Source organism: Podarcis tiliguerta (genome assembly GCF_965153285.1).
Source record: "Podarcis tiliguerta genome assembly, chromosome: 12".
Lineage (NCBI taxonomy): Eukaryota > Metazoa > Chordata > Lepidosauria > Squamata > Lacertidae > Podarcis > Podarcis tiliguerta.
This window is the reverse complement of record NC_139545.1, coordinates 3395597-3415333: the sequence shown is the minus strand read 5'-3', so window position 1 is coordinate 3415333 and position 19737 is coordinate 3395597. Positions and strand designations below refer to the sequence as shown.

The window sequence follows — 19737 nt, the reverse complement described above, 5'->3', positions numbered from 1 at the left end:
AGTGTGCTGGTGCACAGTGCTCAAAAAGTTTCATTACACTATTCCCTTGCTCCTGCCACACTGCAGATGAAACAAGCCTCAATCTGTCTTGTTGTGTTATCAGAACCTGGGCTCAAGGTCTGCTCTCCACCACAAGTAACCAAGAACAAACATCCCAGGTTGAGACAGCACAACACTGGCTCTGGCTCTGGCTTGTTTCATCTGCTGCCTGGGTGGGGAAAGAGCAGCATGGGACTCTTTGAGCAGCAGGCACTAGTCTGCTCCTCATTCACATTAAAACAACAGGTTGTTTTGAACTGTGGTTCGGTGTGTCGTGCAAGCTGGGGCTCTCTTTGCCAATGAACAAAACACCAAGCTTAGAAAAATCTACCCAATGGATGAAGGAAACGGAAATGGAGTCAGAAGCCCCCAGGGAAGGCCGACTGGCTGTGCTGTGCTCCGCCTGCTATGCAGGAATATCTTGAAAAGGAAATTGCCTAATAGCAACCGAACAGTTCTGAAACTACTGGGCAAACCAGACCTACAAAGGAAAATAGCTTTTTACCTTATTCAAACAACATTTCTTTACTGTAGGGGAAGGGGTGGGAAATAACTGCTTGCTCTAAGGAGAGCAGTTAGGAATACTGTAATATACAAATATAATCTAAGAGTCTGATTCTAAAGTGGCCTGCTTTAGGGAGGTGCAGGCAGTTCCGCCCCCTCCCCACAGGGCACTTGCGCAGGGTGCCATTTTACAAAAGACCACCAAAGTCTGGCCCTGGTGGTCACTATTGCTTATTTCTAATTAGTGCCACAGCTAATTGCTTATAATTATTGCTTATAACAGTGGCTCAAAGTACCACTGATAGGAGAGGACTAATTCCTGCAGCACAAGAAAGAGTAGCATCAATGGGAGACCTGTGCCTTGCCAGGCGCTGCTGGACTACAACCCCATCATCCCTGGCCATTGACCACACTGGCTGCAGCTGATGGGAGCTGGAGTTCTCCATCCCTGCTTTTCCCCTGCAGTTCCGCTTGTGGAGAGGGATCGTATTCACTGGCCCAGGCCCCAGCCTTCATGGACTCGCTGTTTACACAAAAGCGTAAGCTACACTGAGCTAGATGGAGCAATGGCACAAGGCAGCCTCTTATGTTCCAAGTAACTATTTTAGGATTGTTGTTTATGTTGTTTAATAATTAAGGGGGAGATGTAATGACAGAGTTTGTAACTTAGAGATATTCCCTCAGTATTAAGAAGGACTTGCCTTGAGATTGCATGATCAAAAAACTAGATATTGTTGCACAAGTTTGACTTAAAGGCTCCGAAGAATAAAGCTGTTTCAGGCCATTCCTCCTCTTTGTCTGTGGACCCATAACTATTATGCCAGGGGCTGCTGAACGTTTGGAGACTGTGGGCACATTTGCAAACCAGAGAAACTGTTGTGGTCCCAACACTAAACTGCAAACATGCACCTGCTGCAACCTGTTCTGTTGGCTACCACAGATTGCTTCTTTCAAGTGTAATTTTGGCCAGAGGAAGGGTGGGGAAAGGCCCCTGTGCAAGCATTTGCGGGCACCGTGTTGGTGGCCTCCGGCCCACACACAGCCACAATGAAAACTGGTGCATTAGGGTTGTTGTTATTAAACAAAAACAACCCAACAACGTCAGATTTACATGCCTGAAAATAAAAGTGATTTTTTAAAAATTTGCATTTTACAGTAAATGCAAGTAAAACTGCCAGTTCTTAAAACAAAATATGGCCAATATTGGGTACTCCTTTACAGCACAATTTATATTAACTTGGCCCAGGATTTAGGTTTTTTACAGATACAGAGCACACACCTATTTTTTCTTCTTATTTATACTGCCCTTCATCCAAAGATCACAAGGCGGTTCACAACATAAAAATACAAAATGAGAACACAAAAGACATAAAGCACAGAAAAACCAATAGCCCCCCCCCCCCCCGCACAAACACATTTAAAAGTCCACAGAATGTTATTCAGCCCAAGGCCTGGTTTTTCAGAGACGTTTTCACCTGGCGCCTAAAGATATGTAATGAACCTCCCTGCAGTCCTACTCACAGCCCTATCTATGCATAGCTCTCCGCAGCCCACAAGATTTTTCCACCATTACAAACTTTGATTAGATTTGAAGCTATCTGGAAATGGATAACATGGATGGATAAGGAGAGGTTTACAGTATACAGGTTTCACTATAGCTCATCTTTTAAAAATAATAATAGTAATAAGAATAGCTCCAGACCTAGACCTAGCCAACCAAAATCTGAAACTAGTTTATAAACTATCTGGGGAGAGTAATCCAACTCACCCTGGCTGAGCCACTTACCCCTGCAGCTGATGTTTTGGGCAGACCACTGTCCTTATCTGATAAGAAAGGAATGAGATGCTGTCATCACCTCTCTCACCTTTCCAGAAAAGCTGGGCTGTGCTGCTGCTGCTGCTGTTGAGTGTCTTTGTTGCGCAACTGGCTCAAAGGAGAAACATTCTCTCAGTGAGTAGCCTCCAGTCTCTCTACCAGAAAGCTGAACTGACTCATCTGGGTTTCTTAAGTGAACTATTTGTTCCCCACTTTATAGAACAAATACCTGCATGGTAATCCCTGTAGGCTGATGTCAGATGGAAGTCATAATTCTCTTTCACACCGTGCCCTTTTCTACTCACAATAACAACTTCCCAAAATCATACTGGGCACGAGGAGGAACAGGCTGCTTCTTGACCAGTGGCTGTAACTTTAAGTTCATTTATGAATAAGCCTCATTGGACACAGTGGGACTTACTTTTGAATAATCATGCATACAGTGCTTTTTTTCTTAAAAAATGCTTAGGGGTACTCTCATTTTGACTCAAGAAAATCACCATTTTATAGTTCAAATCAGGGAAAATAAATACAGTGAATGGAGAAAAGTTCACAGAATGTTTAGGGGTACAGTGGTACCTCAGGTTAAGTATTTAATTCATTTCGGAGGTCCGTTCTTAACCTGAAACTGTTCTTAACCTGAAGCACCACTTTAGCTAATGGGGCCTCCTGCTGATTCCGCGCTGACGGAGCACGATTTCTGTTCTCAACCTGAAGCAAAGTTCTTAACCCGAGGTAATATTTCTGGGTTAGTGGAGTCTGTAACCTGAAGTGTATGAAACCCGAGGTACCACTGTATGCGTACCCCTGCATACCCCCAGAAAAAGCACTGCATGCATACATTTGTACTGTAAATGCCTTAATGCTAAATATATATATAGTGGCTTCGTTCCAGTTGAATTTATGCCATTGGCTCCAAGTAAAACAGTAAGCATGCTTATTTGGGCATAAGCTAAGCTTACCAGATTCCTTTTCAGTGAATCTGGGGACACTTTTCAACTTCAATGGATTTTGTATGGGGACTGATTTGTAAATCTGGTGATTGTCCCCGGGAAACGGGGACATCTGGTAACCTTAGCGTAAGCCCCATTTTGCTCAGTGGGATCTGCTTTGGAAGAAACACGCTTTGGATTGACCTGGAAATGGGTGGTTCAGGGGTGCAGCCCCCTGGCCTGATTTTGCAGACAGCTGTACTGGCATCCCCAGTGAAGCTGTGTCACAGAAGGGCATTTTTACAACACTAAGAGGAGCCCTACAGGATCAGACAAAAGGCCCATCTAGTCCAGCATTCTGGTCTCTATGGGAAGCTTGCAAGAAGGACCTGTACACAACAGCAACTGGCATTCAGAGAATCAGAAACAGAAGAATCTTTATTTGCACCAGCCACTGGCCATAGCAATAAAATAAAATACAATGTACTGAAGACAGAAGTGAAAATTTAACTATACAAAATACATTCTGGAGGTTTACATCACTAAGGCATTCAGAGGCCTACTGCCTCTAACAGTGGATGTCAAATTTTGCAACGGTGGCTATTAACCTTATCCTACATAAATCTGTCTAGTCCTTTCTTAAGCCCATCCAGGCTATGGCCATCACTATCTCCTGTGGGACACGGAAGCAGAATCAGGAAATGATTCCTCCCTCTGTGGCATCCTCTGACAGACACCCTCAACTAAATGGAATAAAATAAAAAGAGGCAATTGAAACCGTGCCTTTCATCAATATAATTGATGCCATATCTACTCAAGTTTGCATATCTGTTGTATTACACTATAGCAGTTTTAAAAACAAAGCTTATGAATGAAAATTAGAATAATGGAATCATATAACTGTACAGTTGGAAGGGACCACAAAGGTCATGTAATTCAACCCCTGCAATGCAGGAATCTTTTGCCCAACATGGGTCTCAAACTTACAACCCTGGGATTAAGAGTCTCATGCTCTACCAACTGAGCTATTGGAAGGAAATGAGAGTTGCCTTTACTGTCCTCCTAATCCAAGAAGTAAGAACCTGCAAGACTCCAGATCCCATCAGACCAGGACAGCATGGCCACTTGGTGGGGATGATGGGCATTGTAGTATTGCGGTGTCTAGACAAATACAGATTCCCTACCCCTAACCTAAATGAGCTCATCATGCATTCTGTGATTCCTGAGTAGGTGGATAGGTAATAATTACGGTATTACTAATAGATAATAGATATATGTAACTAATCTAAGAGGGGAGAAGGAAAAAGTTGGCTGGGGGCAGGGGTGACACTGGTGAAATAGCACCTGAAGAACCAGTTTACAAACAAACAAACAAACAATTATTATATTTGTAGTGCCTAAACATGAAATTTCCACTCCATCAAAGTAATTACTTTTGACCTGAAAATCAAAAGTAGCAAAGATTCAGCACAGCCCTGTCCAATTTCCTTTGGATCACAAACAAAGCATGAAAAGTGTGAAGATGAGATTCACTGAAGACATTTAAAGTATGTTAAAAAGAGAGCTTTGGGATAGCATGCCCACCCCAGCACAGTCATTTCCACTGATTCTTCACCTTCCACCAACTGCCCAGAGGCACTTTCAGTGAGTCAGTGGTCATTTTCCCCAGTATCCAACACACTCAGCCAGAGAGCATTGGGATAATTTGCCTTGAGAAATCCGCACTGCCAGAAGCAAATTCTTATGGGCCTTATTCTCTCTCAGTCTTTTCCATTGCTATACCCACCCCATCCCCCCAACAAACACCTGTAATTTTCCTTTGAGGTCATTGCATAAAGGTTATCTTTCTCTGAGATAGCAAAGTGGAATTTTACCAATGGGAATGGTGATTCCTGATTCTATTCTGAGTCTTGAGTATGTTAAAGGGTTTCATCTTGCAACTTCCGTTGAGGGTGGAGATAGATTTGGGAGTAGGTGGAGGCAAAGGATTTGCTTCAATAAATACAACCGAAGATCACTTCCCATGGGATACTTCAGCTTGTTTCTCAGTTGCTTGCCCATTACCAGGAGCTGATAGCCAACAATGTTGCCCAAAATTGCAATTCTCTCAGCATTAGCTCTTGTTCTGATCATACAAGGTAAGCAAAATACTTTAAGGAATATTAGTGTTAGCGTTTTGTTAAATTCTTCTAATGCTAGATGGAAGGTTAATCGTGCCTTAACATTCTGGGATGATGATTATGTCTGAGTACAATGCCATAGGAGTTTGGTGTATGTCAGTACCCAGCTTCTTGATATCTGGTAACAGCAGACACCTGGCATTTTATAAATGTTGCTGTTTTTAATTTTCCAGAGGCTTCTCTTACCCCTGTGACCCAGGAACCAACCACAGGACCAAGTGAGGGGTCAACGCTTGAGTCAAGCAAAGAACCAGGTGGCAAAGAAAGCACAGAAGAGCCGACTGATGAAACCAGCTTAGGGCCAAGCGCAGAGCCAAGTGAGGAGCCCAGCACAGAGCCAGCCGAAGAGCCGAGTGGCGAAGCAAGCGGAGAAGCGAGCGGAGAAGCGAGCGGAGAAGCGAGTGGAGAAACCAGCGGAGAAGGCAGCGGAGAAGGCAGCGGAGAAGCCAGCGGGGAAGGAAGTGGGGAAGGAAGTGGGGAAGGAAGCGGAGAAGGAGGTTCACATCTTATTCAACTAGGCACAGAGGCAAGCAAAGAGGCAACCAAGGAGCCAAGTACAGAGCCAACTTCAGAGGCCGCCCCAGAGATCAGCGTAGAATCAGGAGATTTTTCACTTATCCTGCCAACTGAAGAAACCCATGGAGATGCAAGCAAAGAGCCAAGCACAAAGCCAAAACCAACTGCAGCGTAAACAGACAAGTCAAGTAAGTTATTTCTGCAATTACTGTGACCTTGTTAGCAACAGTTTCCCTTCTTAGAACTGATTTGTATGTGACACTTTGCACAAGGACTGGCATCCTCCAAGCTCCCAGCTCCAGTCGCCACATGATTTAATGATGGTGTTAACCAGCAGGATAGATTGACTCAGTGCCCTGTTCCCAACAGACACAGTAATTTGTAATAAAGTACAGGAGTGGAGATGAGAAACTCGGTGTGGCAATGTCACTCCAACAAGTCTAGCAGAGAGACCATGAGGCCTTCCAGATATTGTTAGGTTGCAGCTCCCATTGTCCCTGCCCATTCAACATGCTGGGGGGGGGGGGGTAGTAAAAATTGGAACCCAACATCGGGGAGAGGGGCAGATCACATTGACTACCCCGATAAAGGCCACCTCTTGTACTTAATAGATATGAGGATTCCTGAATGCTGCAGAAGCAGGAAACCCCAGACCATGATGAGTTCTATGCTAAGTGGCCCCCTGCTCACTGTTCCATGCTAAGTGGCCCCCCTGGCTCACTGTTAAGTGGCCCCCTGCAACAGTCACAGGGGTTGTCTTTTTACATGCAGCATGTGAGTTAGCAGTACCCCTGGCCAACTTCTCACTGGCTATTGTGCAGGAAAACAGCATGCACAATCCTTCCCCACCATAACCAAGTTGTGTAAGCTAGGATTAAGGAAATGAGTAGTATAAAGCTGAGACTTCCAGTCCCAGGGTTCTACTTTTTTAAGACTCCTTTTGGCACAGAGACAGTAGCTTACAGTCCAATGCTAAGCATGTTTACTTTAGAGGCAAATAGTCCCTCTTAAGTTAAATGGGACTTGTTCTCTGCTAAATGTGTTTAGGGTCATAACCTTACAGCAGAAGTAGATATATGTCTACTCAGAGGTAAGGCCCACCGAGTTCCATGTGTGATTTGCAACTTAAATCTCTCTTTTCTACTGACTTGGTCCATAGGTCCCTCTAAAATAGCATCACAGGAGCAACTTTAGCTAGAATTTTGGATGTGAATTTGGAGGGGGAACTGAAAGCATACAGGATTCCTCTCTCCTTCCTCCCCCCTCATCTGTCATCTCCCCTCTTGCTTGCAGCAAATTTTATGTGGGTGGGTGGGGGGTGAGATAACTGGACCACAAAGAAAAGGTGTCATGTCTGTCTTCTGCATCAGGGGGTTTGGAGAATCATATTCTGTGTTCAGGGCGTGAGGCAGCATCCCTAAATGAAACTTTGGTGCAAGAAATAAGCTCCATGCTAAACTTTTAACATAGACGGATGTCATGGAAGAGCCTAGTTTCTTTTAACCAGAACCAAGACAAGCAGAAGATAAGATCATGGGGACGCCACCTTTTCTCCTGTGTGATTAGGTTCGGGGGAAATTAGATGTATGCTAAGAAGTCAGTGCTTCTACCTATATTTTTAATAGGCAAATAATTTGACTAAATACTAACCCCACATATTGCCTGCATCCCAGTGAGGAGTATAGAAATCCAGTCTGCTTTTCTGTGTGGCATCTGTAAATTTTTAACTTACTAGAGGCACTTAATGACTCCCTTCTTTCCTTTTGCCTTTACTTACTTACACTTGTTCTGCCAGCAATTAAGGCCCAAGTTCTCTATCAGTATTACCACTGTTTTCTGGCAGAGCACTCAAGACTAGCAGAAATTCTTCAGGCTAAAGGCCCAAGCAAGTTTGCTAGCTGATAGCCTTACAGCTGATAAAGGCACAGGAGCCCTGGGGGTGGGGGGTGGGAGACACGCAAGACCAACCCCATTGGGCCATGAGACAATTATTTACTCACCAGAACACAGCTCTTAGCAGTGAAGAACAGTCAGATCATCTATTCCCATCACCACCACATGCTCTCTAGACAACATGGAGGTAATGTCAGAGAATAAAAATGTACTTTAAAAACTTAAATATCAAATTCATTTGCTGTTGCCTCTGAAATTTCCTTAGGAATCACATGTACAAACTTTTAGTCTAAGTGATAATAAATTGGGGGTTGGTACTTAATCATACTTAATTAAATGAATCTAGAATCTCTGTACAACTTCATTGCCACTATAATGGCCCCCTGTGCAGCCTTGCTTTTCTCTGATCTTTGTCTTCTGTTTTTGTCTTCAGAATAAAAAGAAAATAAATCCAGAAAGAGAACCTGAATTGATGTCTTCCTGATAATGTTGTCTTGATTGAAGTGGCCCTCCAGTAAATGTAGGTTTAATGCCAACAAGCCTTAAATGTAATTGGTTGGGTTTCATATAAATAAGTATCTGGTGGTTTATCCCACCCAGTCCACTACATTTTGTTTGTTATTTATTAAACTGTGACATGCCAGACAGCTCGCAGTGGACTTGTAGCAGTTATACTGTGTTAATGCTACTATCACTTCCGCCTCCAATCATCTCCCACACTGATGGGCTCTCTCTATTGTATGTGCTGTCTGCTTTGCAAGCTAAAATAAAAACGGAATGACATTATGAACCTTTGTACTGTGCTGCGTTACTGTTTCCAAGCCTTTCCCAGTTCGCTGTTCCTTACAAGTCAGTCTTTACCCTATAGACTTGTAGCCTCATGTTGCAGGAATTTACGTATAGGTGTGTGGGGGGGGGGGTGCCTCTCCAGCAGATATCATGCACATGCAGCCCACTACCAAAATCAGCACAATCACTTTTGTGACTTTTGTTCCCAAAAAACACTTCATCAGTTTCTTCCTGCACAATATCAAATGTAACAATTAACTGATAAGTGTATATATGTACTGGGTCACTGGGAAAACAGAAATTCATATAGATATGTGAGCTCAGCTACTCAGCAGCCCCTCTGCCTGAGTGATCATTCCTGGCATCCTGATACCTGAATGCTAGACAGGTAGCCATTCCAGAAATAACAAACCCAGATGGAGACAAAAGGGTGTGATTAACATGGCTGGGAAACAGGGAAATGTAAATATCTCTTTTGTTACACTTGATGGGTGTTTGGTGGAGGGCAAGGGGAACCACGGGGCAGGGTCCAGGATGCTCAGATTCCTGCCACCAGACCTCCCCTTTCATGATGTAACCGTGATGTATTAGTGATGTAGTTGGGGGGGTGTAACATGGGGATTAGCAGCTAATAAAAGTTTGGGTTCTCTTTTGTTCGGGGTTTCCATCTTGTTCCACCTTGTGGCAGGTGGGAGTCCTGTTGCAACAATCTTCAATAAAGACCAAGCCTACTGGCTGCTGTTTTGCTCTGGTATTCCTGGCTGGTGTCCTTGTTTTTTGTCCAAAGGAGCCCTCAGATTTCTCCGTTAACACTCACAAATTCCATTTTAAAGTGGATGCGGATTACAGAGAGACAGAAGACCTCTTCAGGTGGGCACATTCAATATTATCTAAAACGTGGGGGGGGGGGGGAGGGTAGTGAGAAAGGATGTGCTAGCTCCAGCCCCTGTGCTCTTCTGCAAGTTGGAGGGGAAATTTGTGAACCCTGAAAAATCCAGAGATCTAAAAACATGCAGGGAGGCTTTTGAGTACAGGGGGCGCTTCTGACAGCCATCTTCCAACTTGTGGAGGACAAGAAGAGTAGCGGGTGGGTCCAGCGCAAACCCCCACAGGCCCCTTCACATATTTCACTAAATTCAGATCTACACCTGAAGGCTAGGGATATTTACATAGAAATACTTGCAACTCTTTACATCAAGAGTCTGATTCTCTCCAGTCCTTTTCTCCCTGATCCCCCAACCAATTTTGGCAGAAAAGGATTAGCCAATTAAAGCAGACACAGCATTGGGGTGGGTAGAGCCAAGCATTGTCCCATTGTCCCATTGTCATCAGATTGATCATTTTCTTGGCAGGGGAGTCAATAATATACCCCTCAAACAATTCACATTGGGCTGTCTACTAGCACATGCACAAAAGTGTGAAGTTTCCCCTCATTGATATGTACCCCTCTCTCACACACAACACACTACTAACGGAGCTAGGTAGGACTGTTTATACTGTATTCAAAATATGGTAGTTTTTTGGGTTTTTTTACTTTTCAAAAGCTGATGCAAGGTAGTATCAAGCACAAAGGTTGCTGACTGCTTTGGTCTGAAAGCCACAGGCGCTCTTGGCCAAACCTCCCTCCCCTCCACATCCACACTCTTGCACATACACAGGGCACAGCCCCCTTCTCAGCTGAGGTGAGGTTATCACCCCCTCCCTGGTCATCAAGTGATTATGTGATGAGCAAGGAGGGGGTGATTTGCATCCCCATCAGGACAGGAGCAGAATAACCTGGGTGTTTGTGTATGCAAATCAGCACACACCCTCCAGACCAAGGGTTAGCCACCCGGATTTAGCAAGTGAGCGTCTCCCCCCCCCCCCCCCATGTAACAGTGTGTTATTCTTCCCGTTCTTAAGAAAGCAAATCTGGCTACAGCAATGACATCACAACTTCCCTGCCTTAAACTTTCAGCTGCATGTAAAATACTAGAAGCCAGTGTGAGCCAGTGTGGTGTAGTGGTTAAGAGCGGTGGACTCATAATCTGGGGAACCTGGTTCGCGTCTCCGCTCCTCCACCTACAGCTGCTGGGTAACCTTGGGCCAGTCACACTTCTTTGAAGTCCCTCAGCCCCACTCACCTCACAGAGTGTTTGTTGTGGGGGAGGAAGGGAAAGGAGAAGGTTAGCCGCTTTGAGACTCCTTAAAGGGAGTGATAAAGCGGGACATCAAATCCAAACTCCTCTTCTTCTAGAAGTTGGCTATTTATTTTGTATGAGGAAACCAGAACCCACCCCTTCTTAACAGGGCCGTAATGTGGCGCCAGTTGAAGGTGCAAACTTCAGTGTTGCATGTGTGAGAGAGAACTTGTTTGCCCAACAAGTCGCCAAGTTTCAGGAGAAAGGGGCAAAAATTCTTCAAACCTTTAGACCCATGTCCCCAGATATGCTTGCATGCACAGCTTTCATGGTATGGTACCGGTATTATAGACTAGAAGTACACCCTTGAGGCCTAGTAGTGATCAAAGAGCCTCCAGACTGGCCCCCTTTTGAGAACATGCCATTTATGATTGTGCAGTAAAACTAGCAGAAAGAGGGCTACTTTACTCTTTTCTCAAAGTGAATGGGAAGTCAAGTTTCTATGGAAGAAACATGGAGTGGCTGAGTTTAAGAGCCCTCGACTTGAGTGGATAACAGTTGCACAAAAGAAGTGTCAAAAACTGGTTGCATTGAAAAGAACATTTGCATGTCCTTTGTGTGGTGACAAGCGCTTGGAATAAATCAGATAGCACTTTTCAGCGACAAGAAAAGGGGAGTGAGAATTAGGCCTTTTCCAGGAAGACCTGGGATTCTCTTCCGCGTTCTAAACCCATCTTGATTCACTGTGGGCCTGACAATCTTAACAAATTTAAGCTGCTTAAAATTATGGGTTCTTTAGTAGGAATAAGAAGCCTATTGCAAGAGAGTGTACATTTTAAAGTTTTCCTCTCTCCCATTTGTGAAAATTAAATACTGTTGCTTACCATCCTCCACCCAGTCTTCAAAACTAGTACAGTGGTACCTCGGGTTAAGTACTTAATTTGTTCTGGAGGTCCGTTCTTAACCTGAAACTGTTCTTAACCTGAAGCACCACTTCAGCTAATGGGGCCTCCCACTGCTGCCGTGCCACTGGAGCATGATTTCTGTTCTTATCCTGAAGCAAAGTTCTTAACCCGAGGTACTATTTTTGGGTTAGCGGAGTCTGTAACCTGAAGCATATGTAACCTGAAGCGTATGTAACCTGAGGTACCACTGTATACTCAAACAAATGATTACTGTACCAGAGGAAGTTTTGTATGGCATTGATGCGAATGCACAATTTGATGTACTAAAAATGAACCCCAGCTCCACAAACATGCACATTAAACTTCTAGGCCTGATGGGTATCAAAAGCAGCGTGCTAACATGTAGGCAAAATATACAGAAATTTTCCAACTGTGCTATCCTATGCTTGTTTGTGTGTTCAACGGAGCTTACTCCAAGGTATGTATACAGAAGGGCATCTTGCACACCCATTTATTGTTTTCCATCCCCTTTTGCATCCAGTCTTCATGCTCTTCTATATTTTTCCTGTACTCCACCTGACAAACAAGGGCAAAGTACTGCAACATTTCCAGAGCACTGAGCCCTAGGGAGTGAAGGGAGCTTCATAAATACAGTGGACACTCGGGTTGCAAACGCGATCCGTGTGGGAGGCACGTTCGCAACCTGCAGCGTTTGTAACCTACAGCGCCACGTCTGTGCACACGTGGGTCACAATTCAGCGCTTCTGCATATGAGCAAACACTAAAACCCGGAAGTAACCCGTACTTCCAGGTTTCGGCACACCCGTAACCCAAAAATGTGCAACATGAAGTGTCTGTAACCTGAGGTGTGACACTATCATTTTATTCTTACACAATCCGTGTCAAAGAAACAGCACACAGTATATTCAGAATGTTTAAGAACCCACAGTAGACACAGACTTGATGACCATGCTGAGTAAGTATAAACTCATTTCTGCGTCTGAATGGCACACAGAAGGAGACAGAACGCAACTCAACTTTTAACACCAACTTTTTGCATATTTATTTAATTCATGCATATATAGAGCAGATGGTGGGTTGAGAGAGCAGGTACCAAGACACCGCTTAGGGGAAAGGTTCCTGCTTGTTCCTTTTCATAATGTGAAACTAAATATCTGACCTAGAGCACTAGGAACAGGGCAGAATATCTATTATTATTATTATTATTATTATTATTATTATTATTATTATTATATTTATTTATTTATTTTAAGAGCATAGATTTCAACTTCTCTAACACAGCTGGTAAAAGTAACAAGGGAGAGTTCAATAGTATAACTTCGCTTCTTAATTATAATGCATCTGTATTTTGTCAGTTGCACTATTCTGATCCCTAATATAAAGTTTTCCCACTCCCACAACCCCAAGCCATTTCAAGGATTTCAGCAGTAAAATCTGAAAAGTCATAAAAAGTCAGCCTTTGAGCACTAAGACTCCATAGACTGGTTCTGTTTGAATGGTGATGATACGCTGTACTCTGTTAACAACTTAATTACGCCTAATAAAATAAATTACTGTGGAACCATCAAAGAGAAAACCAGAAGGATTCTGCAAAAATACCATTTACAATCTAGCTGCATAGAGCTTTCTAAAAAAAAGACCTGTTACTTTCTGTAAGAGACGTTAGCAGGTGCCCAAGGCGTTCACATTTAAATAAATGGGTTTAAGTGTGTTTCACTTTGGCGGGATCGTACCCATGGCGTATTCTGCCACATATTCCACATCATGTCCTGCTCTTCTTCATTCCATACAGTTTTCATCTGAAGACAGATCCTGGAAAACATAGGACCTTATGCCATGGGCAGAAAGCGGGAACATAATCCAGCCAAATGCATGCACTTTGAAGTCCCACATGGAAGCATGACATTTATCAATAGGATAAATGTATGGGACTTAAATGTGCCTCACCCCAGGACAGAATGAAAACTTTACAAGGAACACAGCAGGGCTGCATCCAAAGCAGTAGCCTGGTGTCCATTTGCACATGTCCCCAACCTCTCATACAATATGCACTGGAAGCAAGGAACTGCACAGCAAAATGATGCCAGCACACACAATAAGTTGCACCTGGCACCATAACTAGGTGCAGGTGGACTTCAACTCAGGCCCAATACTTTCTTGGCAGCCCCAGGTCCCGTATCATGTTTCCCTCTGCCCTGTGGGTAGATTATCTTTGCATGTATATTTTTAAAGCTTTGCTTTTGAAACCGTAGACATTATAAACAAACAAATATTGGGTAAGATCTACCCTCTAGTACTCTTTATTTTAATGGCCGCAGACTACTCCTGAACCATTAGGGCCCAACTGAATGCTCTGGTAAAGGTGTGGCAGAAGATTCTTTGCTTTCTGTCAGCGCCCTCGGCTGATGAACAAACACACTAAATCGAACGCCCTGGTTAGCTGCTGCCCTCACAAAGCCACTGTTTGCAGTCATGGTGATGGCCTTTAAAGCATCTCCTGTGCCAAAGATGGTCAGAGAACGGCTATTGATTTTGGAGCTGGGCACTAGTCTTAAGGCACGCTCAGAGGGCTGGTCTGGCACCACCTTGATTCTCTCCAGGAGTAACAAGGCTCGACTTTTCTCACCTGCCCCTCCCAAAGTCTCTAAAATGACTTGAAAGTCTTTGACTGCAGATTCACAAGCAAACAGCTCCTTGCCCTTCATGAAATCCTCCAGGAGTGGGAGAACACTCTCTTCCCTCTCCTGCACTGCCTGTTCCGTTAATACTTTCTCCTTGAAGATGAAGTAACAGCCTCCGTAGCTCAGGGCAGAGACGTATGTGATCAGAGTAGTAATATCCAAGTTAACCCTCTTGCACACGTCTACTCGGATCTCTGTAGGAAAAGCAACACTAGCTATTAAGTTGTCCCGATCTACTTTGGTCACCTGAAGTCCCTCCCCTCCTTCATCAGATTCGCCAGAGCTCAAGGGGAGGTCTTCACTAGCACACTCCATCAATGCATTCACGGCAACAATGTCTCCCCGCACCGATATGCCCATCTGTTGCAGCCTCTGTGCCATTGGGCAGGACACACCGTTGTAGAAAGCAAAGATAATGTGCGGGTTACTGTACTGCACTGGTTGCTGGCCACTTGCTCGCAGGAAATCCTCTGCCTGCTCAATGATGCTTTTGTCACCATACTGGCCCCTGCCCAGCCAAATATTGTGCAGGGCTTCAGCCTTTCGACCTATGGCTTTCACCCAGGTGTGGCCACTATTTGCAACGACGTCCACCACCAAGCTCTGTTTCTCCCCGAATTGGTCCTCATACGTGAAGACATGGACAACACTGACAACCTCCTCCAAGTTTTCCGCTGACTCAATGATGGCCTGCAGGTGAGTGAGATTGGTACTTTGCAGGTGAGACTCTTTGATGGCTACCTTGCCGGCCTCCACCTTGCGCAAGAACTTTAACTCGGCCTTTAGCTTGCTGCAGAGTTTTGATCCGCCTTCTATGCCTCCTTTCCGGAATCTAGAAAGGGCTTCTGCCCTCTTGATGAGCTCCTCTGCAATAGCAATCCTCTCGCATAGCAAGGCGTGTACCGACATGGTAACATTATTCCTGAGAAAAATGCGAAGAAGATCACTGTTATTTCAAGCTGTAATATAAAGACATTTATGAAGACGTTTCTCAATCTAGGACAATGATTCCCTTTCAAAAACTGTTTTAAATAAGCAAAGCAAAAAGCAGAAGCTCAAAACAAAACAAAAAAACCCACTTCCAAACTAAAACATGCTTTTCAATTAATTAAAAAATCATTAACAAAATAAATCCAGGGAGAAACCTGAGATTATGGAACTATGACAAAGAATGTGAGAGATTTAGGGCTAAGTCACTTGTGAAAACAGGAGAGAAAAAGAGAAAACACGATGGGATGGATTCTCTTATGGTAGCCACACTGCGGCTTCAGCCACACTGAGTAATTGCTTCTACCTGGATAGCACAACTTCAACACACTTGGCTGCTTTAAAACTGTGTCCACCCTCATAAATCTAATTTACATAGGTGGTGGGGTGTTGGAGGGGGAGAGAAACGAGGCATTAATGCCACAAATTTCGTCACCCAGTTCCTCTCAATCCAACTGAATCCTTCTGTAATAAGTGAACTGAAGCCTAATTTCCTATCGAGTTTTGCCCTTGCTTTTAAAGCTTTTCTTCAAATACACTGTGAACTATATCCTTATTGATCTTGTTTTTAAAAAGAGGCAATCTAGCGGTATTTCACACAATAGTCACTGATTATCCCAAGCCCTTACACAGTAAGCTGCTTCAGACAGCTGCCATAATATCCTTCAATTGGGTGTGTGGGGTTTTTTAGTTACTGCCAGCTGCTGGGTTGATAGTAGGACAGCAATGCAAATACTTTTACATTTTGATCAAAGATAGGCAGCTAGGGATCCAGGGCACACATGGGAATTTCACTTTGGCTCTGAGCATAGCTCCTGATCCCATCTGCTTCAGTGTCTACAGCAGGAGTTTGGCAAAGCCCTATACGGCCCCATTCCTACACACAAGCCAAGCCAGAGGGAATTTGGGGTGAGAAGATAAGGGCCCAACAGGATACCTCTGGCAAAGCCTCCCTTGCTGCTCATGCTGGTTAGAAGAGCCCTCCCCTCACCCATCTCCCAGCTTGAATGGAAGTTGAGATCTTCCTCATACCTGCTTGCTTACTCAAGATCCTGGAGCCAGAGATGTTAGGAACTGAAATTAAGCCTGATTATTCTACAGTAGCAAACACACTGTCCGCACCAAGTTATGGTGTCTCCCCAAGAAAGAAGGCAGAATCTGTTACAGTTCCCTAGGTCACTCCAGGTTTTGGGGACTACAGCTCCCAACCAGCGCAGTCATGCAGGCTGGGGCAGATGGATGTTGCCGTCCAAAATGCCAAGCAGAGTGTTTCTTAAACCTGGATCTCCATCCATTCTTGGACTTCAACTCTCATCATCCCTGACCCCTGGTCCCGCCAAGCTAGAGATGATGGAAGTTGTAGTTGCAAGAATATCTGAGGACCCAAGGTTGAGAAGCACTGATCTAGAGCAGGATTCCTCAAGCTCGGCCCTCCAAATGTTTTGAGACTACAATTCCCATCATCCCTGACCACTGGTCCTGCTAGCTAGGGATCATGGGAGTTGTAGGCCAAAAACATCTGGAGGGCTGAGGTTGAGGAGGCCTGATCTAGAGGGTACCAAACTGGGGAAAGATGATCTAGGTGGTGTCAGAACTACCATTGCAGGGGACTAGATGACCCTGGGGGTCCCTTCCAACTCTACAATTCTATGATTCTAGTTAACAGTCAAACACAATGGGCTAATCCTGAGTCAGGTATTTGAGGAAGTTTCGGTATATTTTGTAGGTACTTTAAAAATACATCATAATAATTACAGCAACAATAACTAGTCAGGCAAGAATCATTAAACAGAAAGAGAGATTTGGGAAACTGTTAGCTAAACAAATAAAGGAATCCATGAATCAACAAGAATGTAAAGTTATAGGAAAAATGGCACATTATTAATTGCTGTAATGATAAAATCAGTAATGATACAGCAATACAGAACTGTTTCCCTTTAATTTTCTTCTTGGTTTTCTGTAATTTATAATCAACCACCCTTTCTTTCTTTCTTTCTTTCTTTCTTTCTTTTTCTTTTTCTCCCTCCCTCCCTCTCCCTTACAATTCTAACTTCTTACAGTGGTACCTCGGGTTAAGAACTTAATTCGTTCCGGAGGTCCGTTCTTAACCTGAAGCGCCACTTTAACTAATGGGGCCTCCTGCTGCTGCCACGCCGCTGGAGCATGATTTCTGTTCTCATCCTGAAGCAAAGTTCTTAATCTAAGGTACTATTTCTGGGTTAGCGGAGTCTGTAACCTTAAGCGTATGTAACCTGAAGCATCTGTAACCTGAGGTACCACTGTATTTTCAAAAATATGAAAGACTAAAATAAGCACAAGAAAGGCCATGCTGAAACAACTGTGCAATCTGAAAATGTTTACGTGGAAAGCGGAAGCAGTTTCTGAGCTTAAGAGTCCAAATGTCATCAATATCATCATGTTGCAGAAGAAACCAAATATAGGCTTGGGTCACGGTTAGGCAGCATTTGCTGAGCTCTTCCTTGTCAAGCCAGATGCAAGACGTATAAAACAGGGATGGGGAACCTGTGGCCATCCAGGTTTTTCAGGGCAATATTCCCAACATCCGACTGTTGGCTGAGCTGAGTGGGAGCTGGAGTCAAATCGCATCAGGCAGGGAGGTGGAAGTTTTTATGCAATATCCTGGAGAACATTGGTTGGAGAAGCTATATGCCCAAGGGGGTGGAGCTAGAAACTCTAGGAGGCTGAACTGAAGCAATCCTGCATAGCAAAGGGTTGTTCACTCTCTTGAAATAAATAGGGTTTAGCACACAGAACTCCTACTGCCCCTGCTTTCCTAGAAAAGGATGGGAGAGAATGAGATTTCAACAGGTCAGAGTGCAATTAGTTTAGGAAAGAAGAAGAAGAAGAAGAGGAGTTTGGATTTGATATCCCGCCTTTCACTCCCTTTTAAGGAGTCTCAAAGCGGCTAACATTCTCCTTTCCCTTCCTGCCCCACAACAAACACTCTGTGAGGTGAGTGGGGCTGAGAGACGCCAGAGAAGTGTGACTGGCCCAAGGTCACCCAGCAGCTGCATGTGGAGGAGTGGGGAAGCGAACCCGGTTCACCAGATTACGAGACTACCACTCTTAACCACTACACCACGCTGGCTGAGCTACAAATACAAAAAAGCACCAGGAGGCTTTTCTCCAGACTTTTGAATATTAAATATACCTCTAAAGCAGCACCAGGAGAAATTTACCAGTGTCCTTACAATTCCAGTCCCAATCCTGGTTGAAAAACCTTACAGCACCCAGAATATGACTACTTTTGTTATGTTTGCAATTATGAAAATATTTTCATGCTGTGAGCTGCCTTGAGCATAGCTTTAGCTATGGAAAGGTGGCATGCAAATGATGATGGTGATGGACTTTGGTTTGGGAGCAGCTAAAAGCAGCAGCAACTTACGGCGACTTTCACTCGTTTCCTGTGATGCAACAGAAAGCTGCTGTAATTTTAAACTCTTTTAGTACTTTAACTGTCATATGTTTTTAAAGTATAGTTGTGATCTTTTTTTCAAAACCGCTTTGAGCTTTTTAAAAAGCAACAACAATCAAATGGTGTATAATTTTAAGAAACAAATGAAATAATAGTAAACAAACAGCAAGCACTTTCCTTGGTCTGTAGGACTTTCTGGTCTTGCAAACATAACGGTCCAAGATCCAAGTGATTTCTTCCCATCTGCAGACACAACATAATCCTGTATCCCTCCTCCCAACTTTTGAAATCCCTGGGAGACTAACGTGTCATTTGGAAGCAAGCTCCGACATGTTTTTGAATTTTTATTATTATATATTTATTTATGCCCCGTCTTTCAACCCTGACAGGGGTTAGCGTAAACACAGCTAAAAACATAGAAAACTAAGGAGGGGGATCGTTTTTTAAAGACAATTAAACATGGATAGAATTAAACAGATACACACAGATTAAAAATCTATTAAACCTGTACAAATAATCACATTTTCTCTTTCCTCCCTCCATACTAAAATATAACAACGATTTATATCCTTTCAAATGTGTTTGTGGAAGGGGGAATCATTGGTTTGTTTTCGTTCTTCTTACGTATCTGGTCTTCTCCTTTTGTATTTTTCTGTTGTGGAAAATACGAAATGTTTACCCCCCCCCCCTCGCCCGAGGAGCTGCCCCTCCGCCCCGGACCCGCCGCCGCCCTACTTCCTCCGGCCAGACTTACGACCAACTCGCTCCGCGTCCCCTCAGCTGCAGCTACAGCCCGGCGCCGGCAAGCGACTTCCGCCTCCATACCATAGAGAGCGGGGGGAGACGGGCTCCTTCAGAGCCTCACAAGAGGGAGGAAGGAAGCAGGAGCAGAAGCCGGCACTGGGCCCGGCCCTCACT

At 44.1% G+C, this 19737-nt stretch overlaps 2 protein-coding genes across 3 annotated transcripts; one reads left to right on the top strand and one right to left on the bottom strand.

The window, feature by feature from the left end:
• Positions 1-1001: 1001 nt before the first annotated feature.
• LOC310661295 (uncharacterized protein) lies at positions 1002-8666 on the top strand. 2 transcript variants are annotated; one of them, XM_083407161.1, is made up of 3 exons: positions 1002-1138; positions 5645-6175; positions 8314-8666. In XM_083407161.1, exons 1-2 carry the CDS (start codon positions 1102-1104, stop codon positions 6160-6162), a joined length of 555 nt encoding a protein of 184 aa, XP_083263287.1. In that variant the 5' UTR covers positions 1002-1101; the 3' UTR covers positions 6163-6175; positions 8314-8666. The 2 variants fall into 2 exon arrangements, with proteins under 2 accessions (XP_083263287.1, XP_083263286.1); XM_083407160.1 differs by lacking the exon at positions 1002-1138 and adding an exon at positions 5112-5429.
• Positions 8667-12727: 4061 nt separating this feature from the next.
• Positions 12728-19644, bottom strand: LOC310660718 (UPF0415 protein C7orf25). The gene is made up of 2 exons (XM_083405675.1): positions 19574-19644; positions 12728-15318 (listed from the first exon to the last, which is right to left on the bottom strand). The coding sequence occupies exon 2, from the start codon at positions 15303-15305 to the stop codon at positions 14049-14051; it is 1257 nt and encodes a 418-aa protein (XP_083261801.1). The 5' UTR covers positions 15306-15318; positions 19574-19644; the 3' UTR covers positions 12728-14048.
• Positions 19645-19737: the final 93 nt, after the last annotated feature.

Excerpts from the sequence above, each read along its gene's own strand:
- LOC310661295 (XM_083407160.1), top strand. The coding sequence starts at position 5,375 with ATGTTGCCCAAAATTGCAATTCTCTCAGCATTAGCTCTTGTTCTGATC. Across the intron at positions 5,430-5,644 it reads TCTTGTTCTGATCATACAAG|AGGCTTCTCTTACCCCTGTG; the intron begins GTAAGCAAAATA and ends TTAATTTTCCAG.
- LOC310660718 (XM_083405675.1), bottom strand. The coding sequence starts at position 15,305 with ATGTCGGTACACGCCTTGCTATGCGAGAGGATTGCTATTGCAGAGGAG.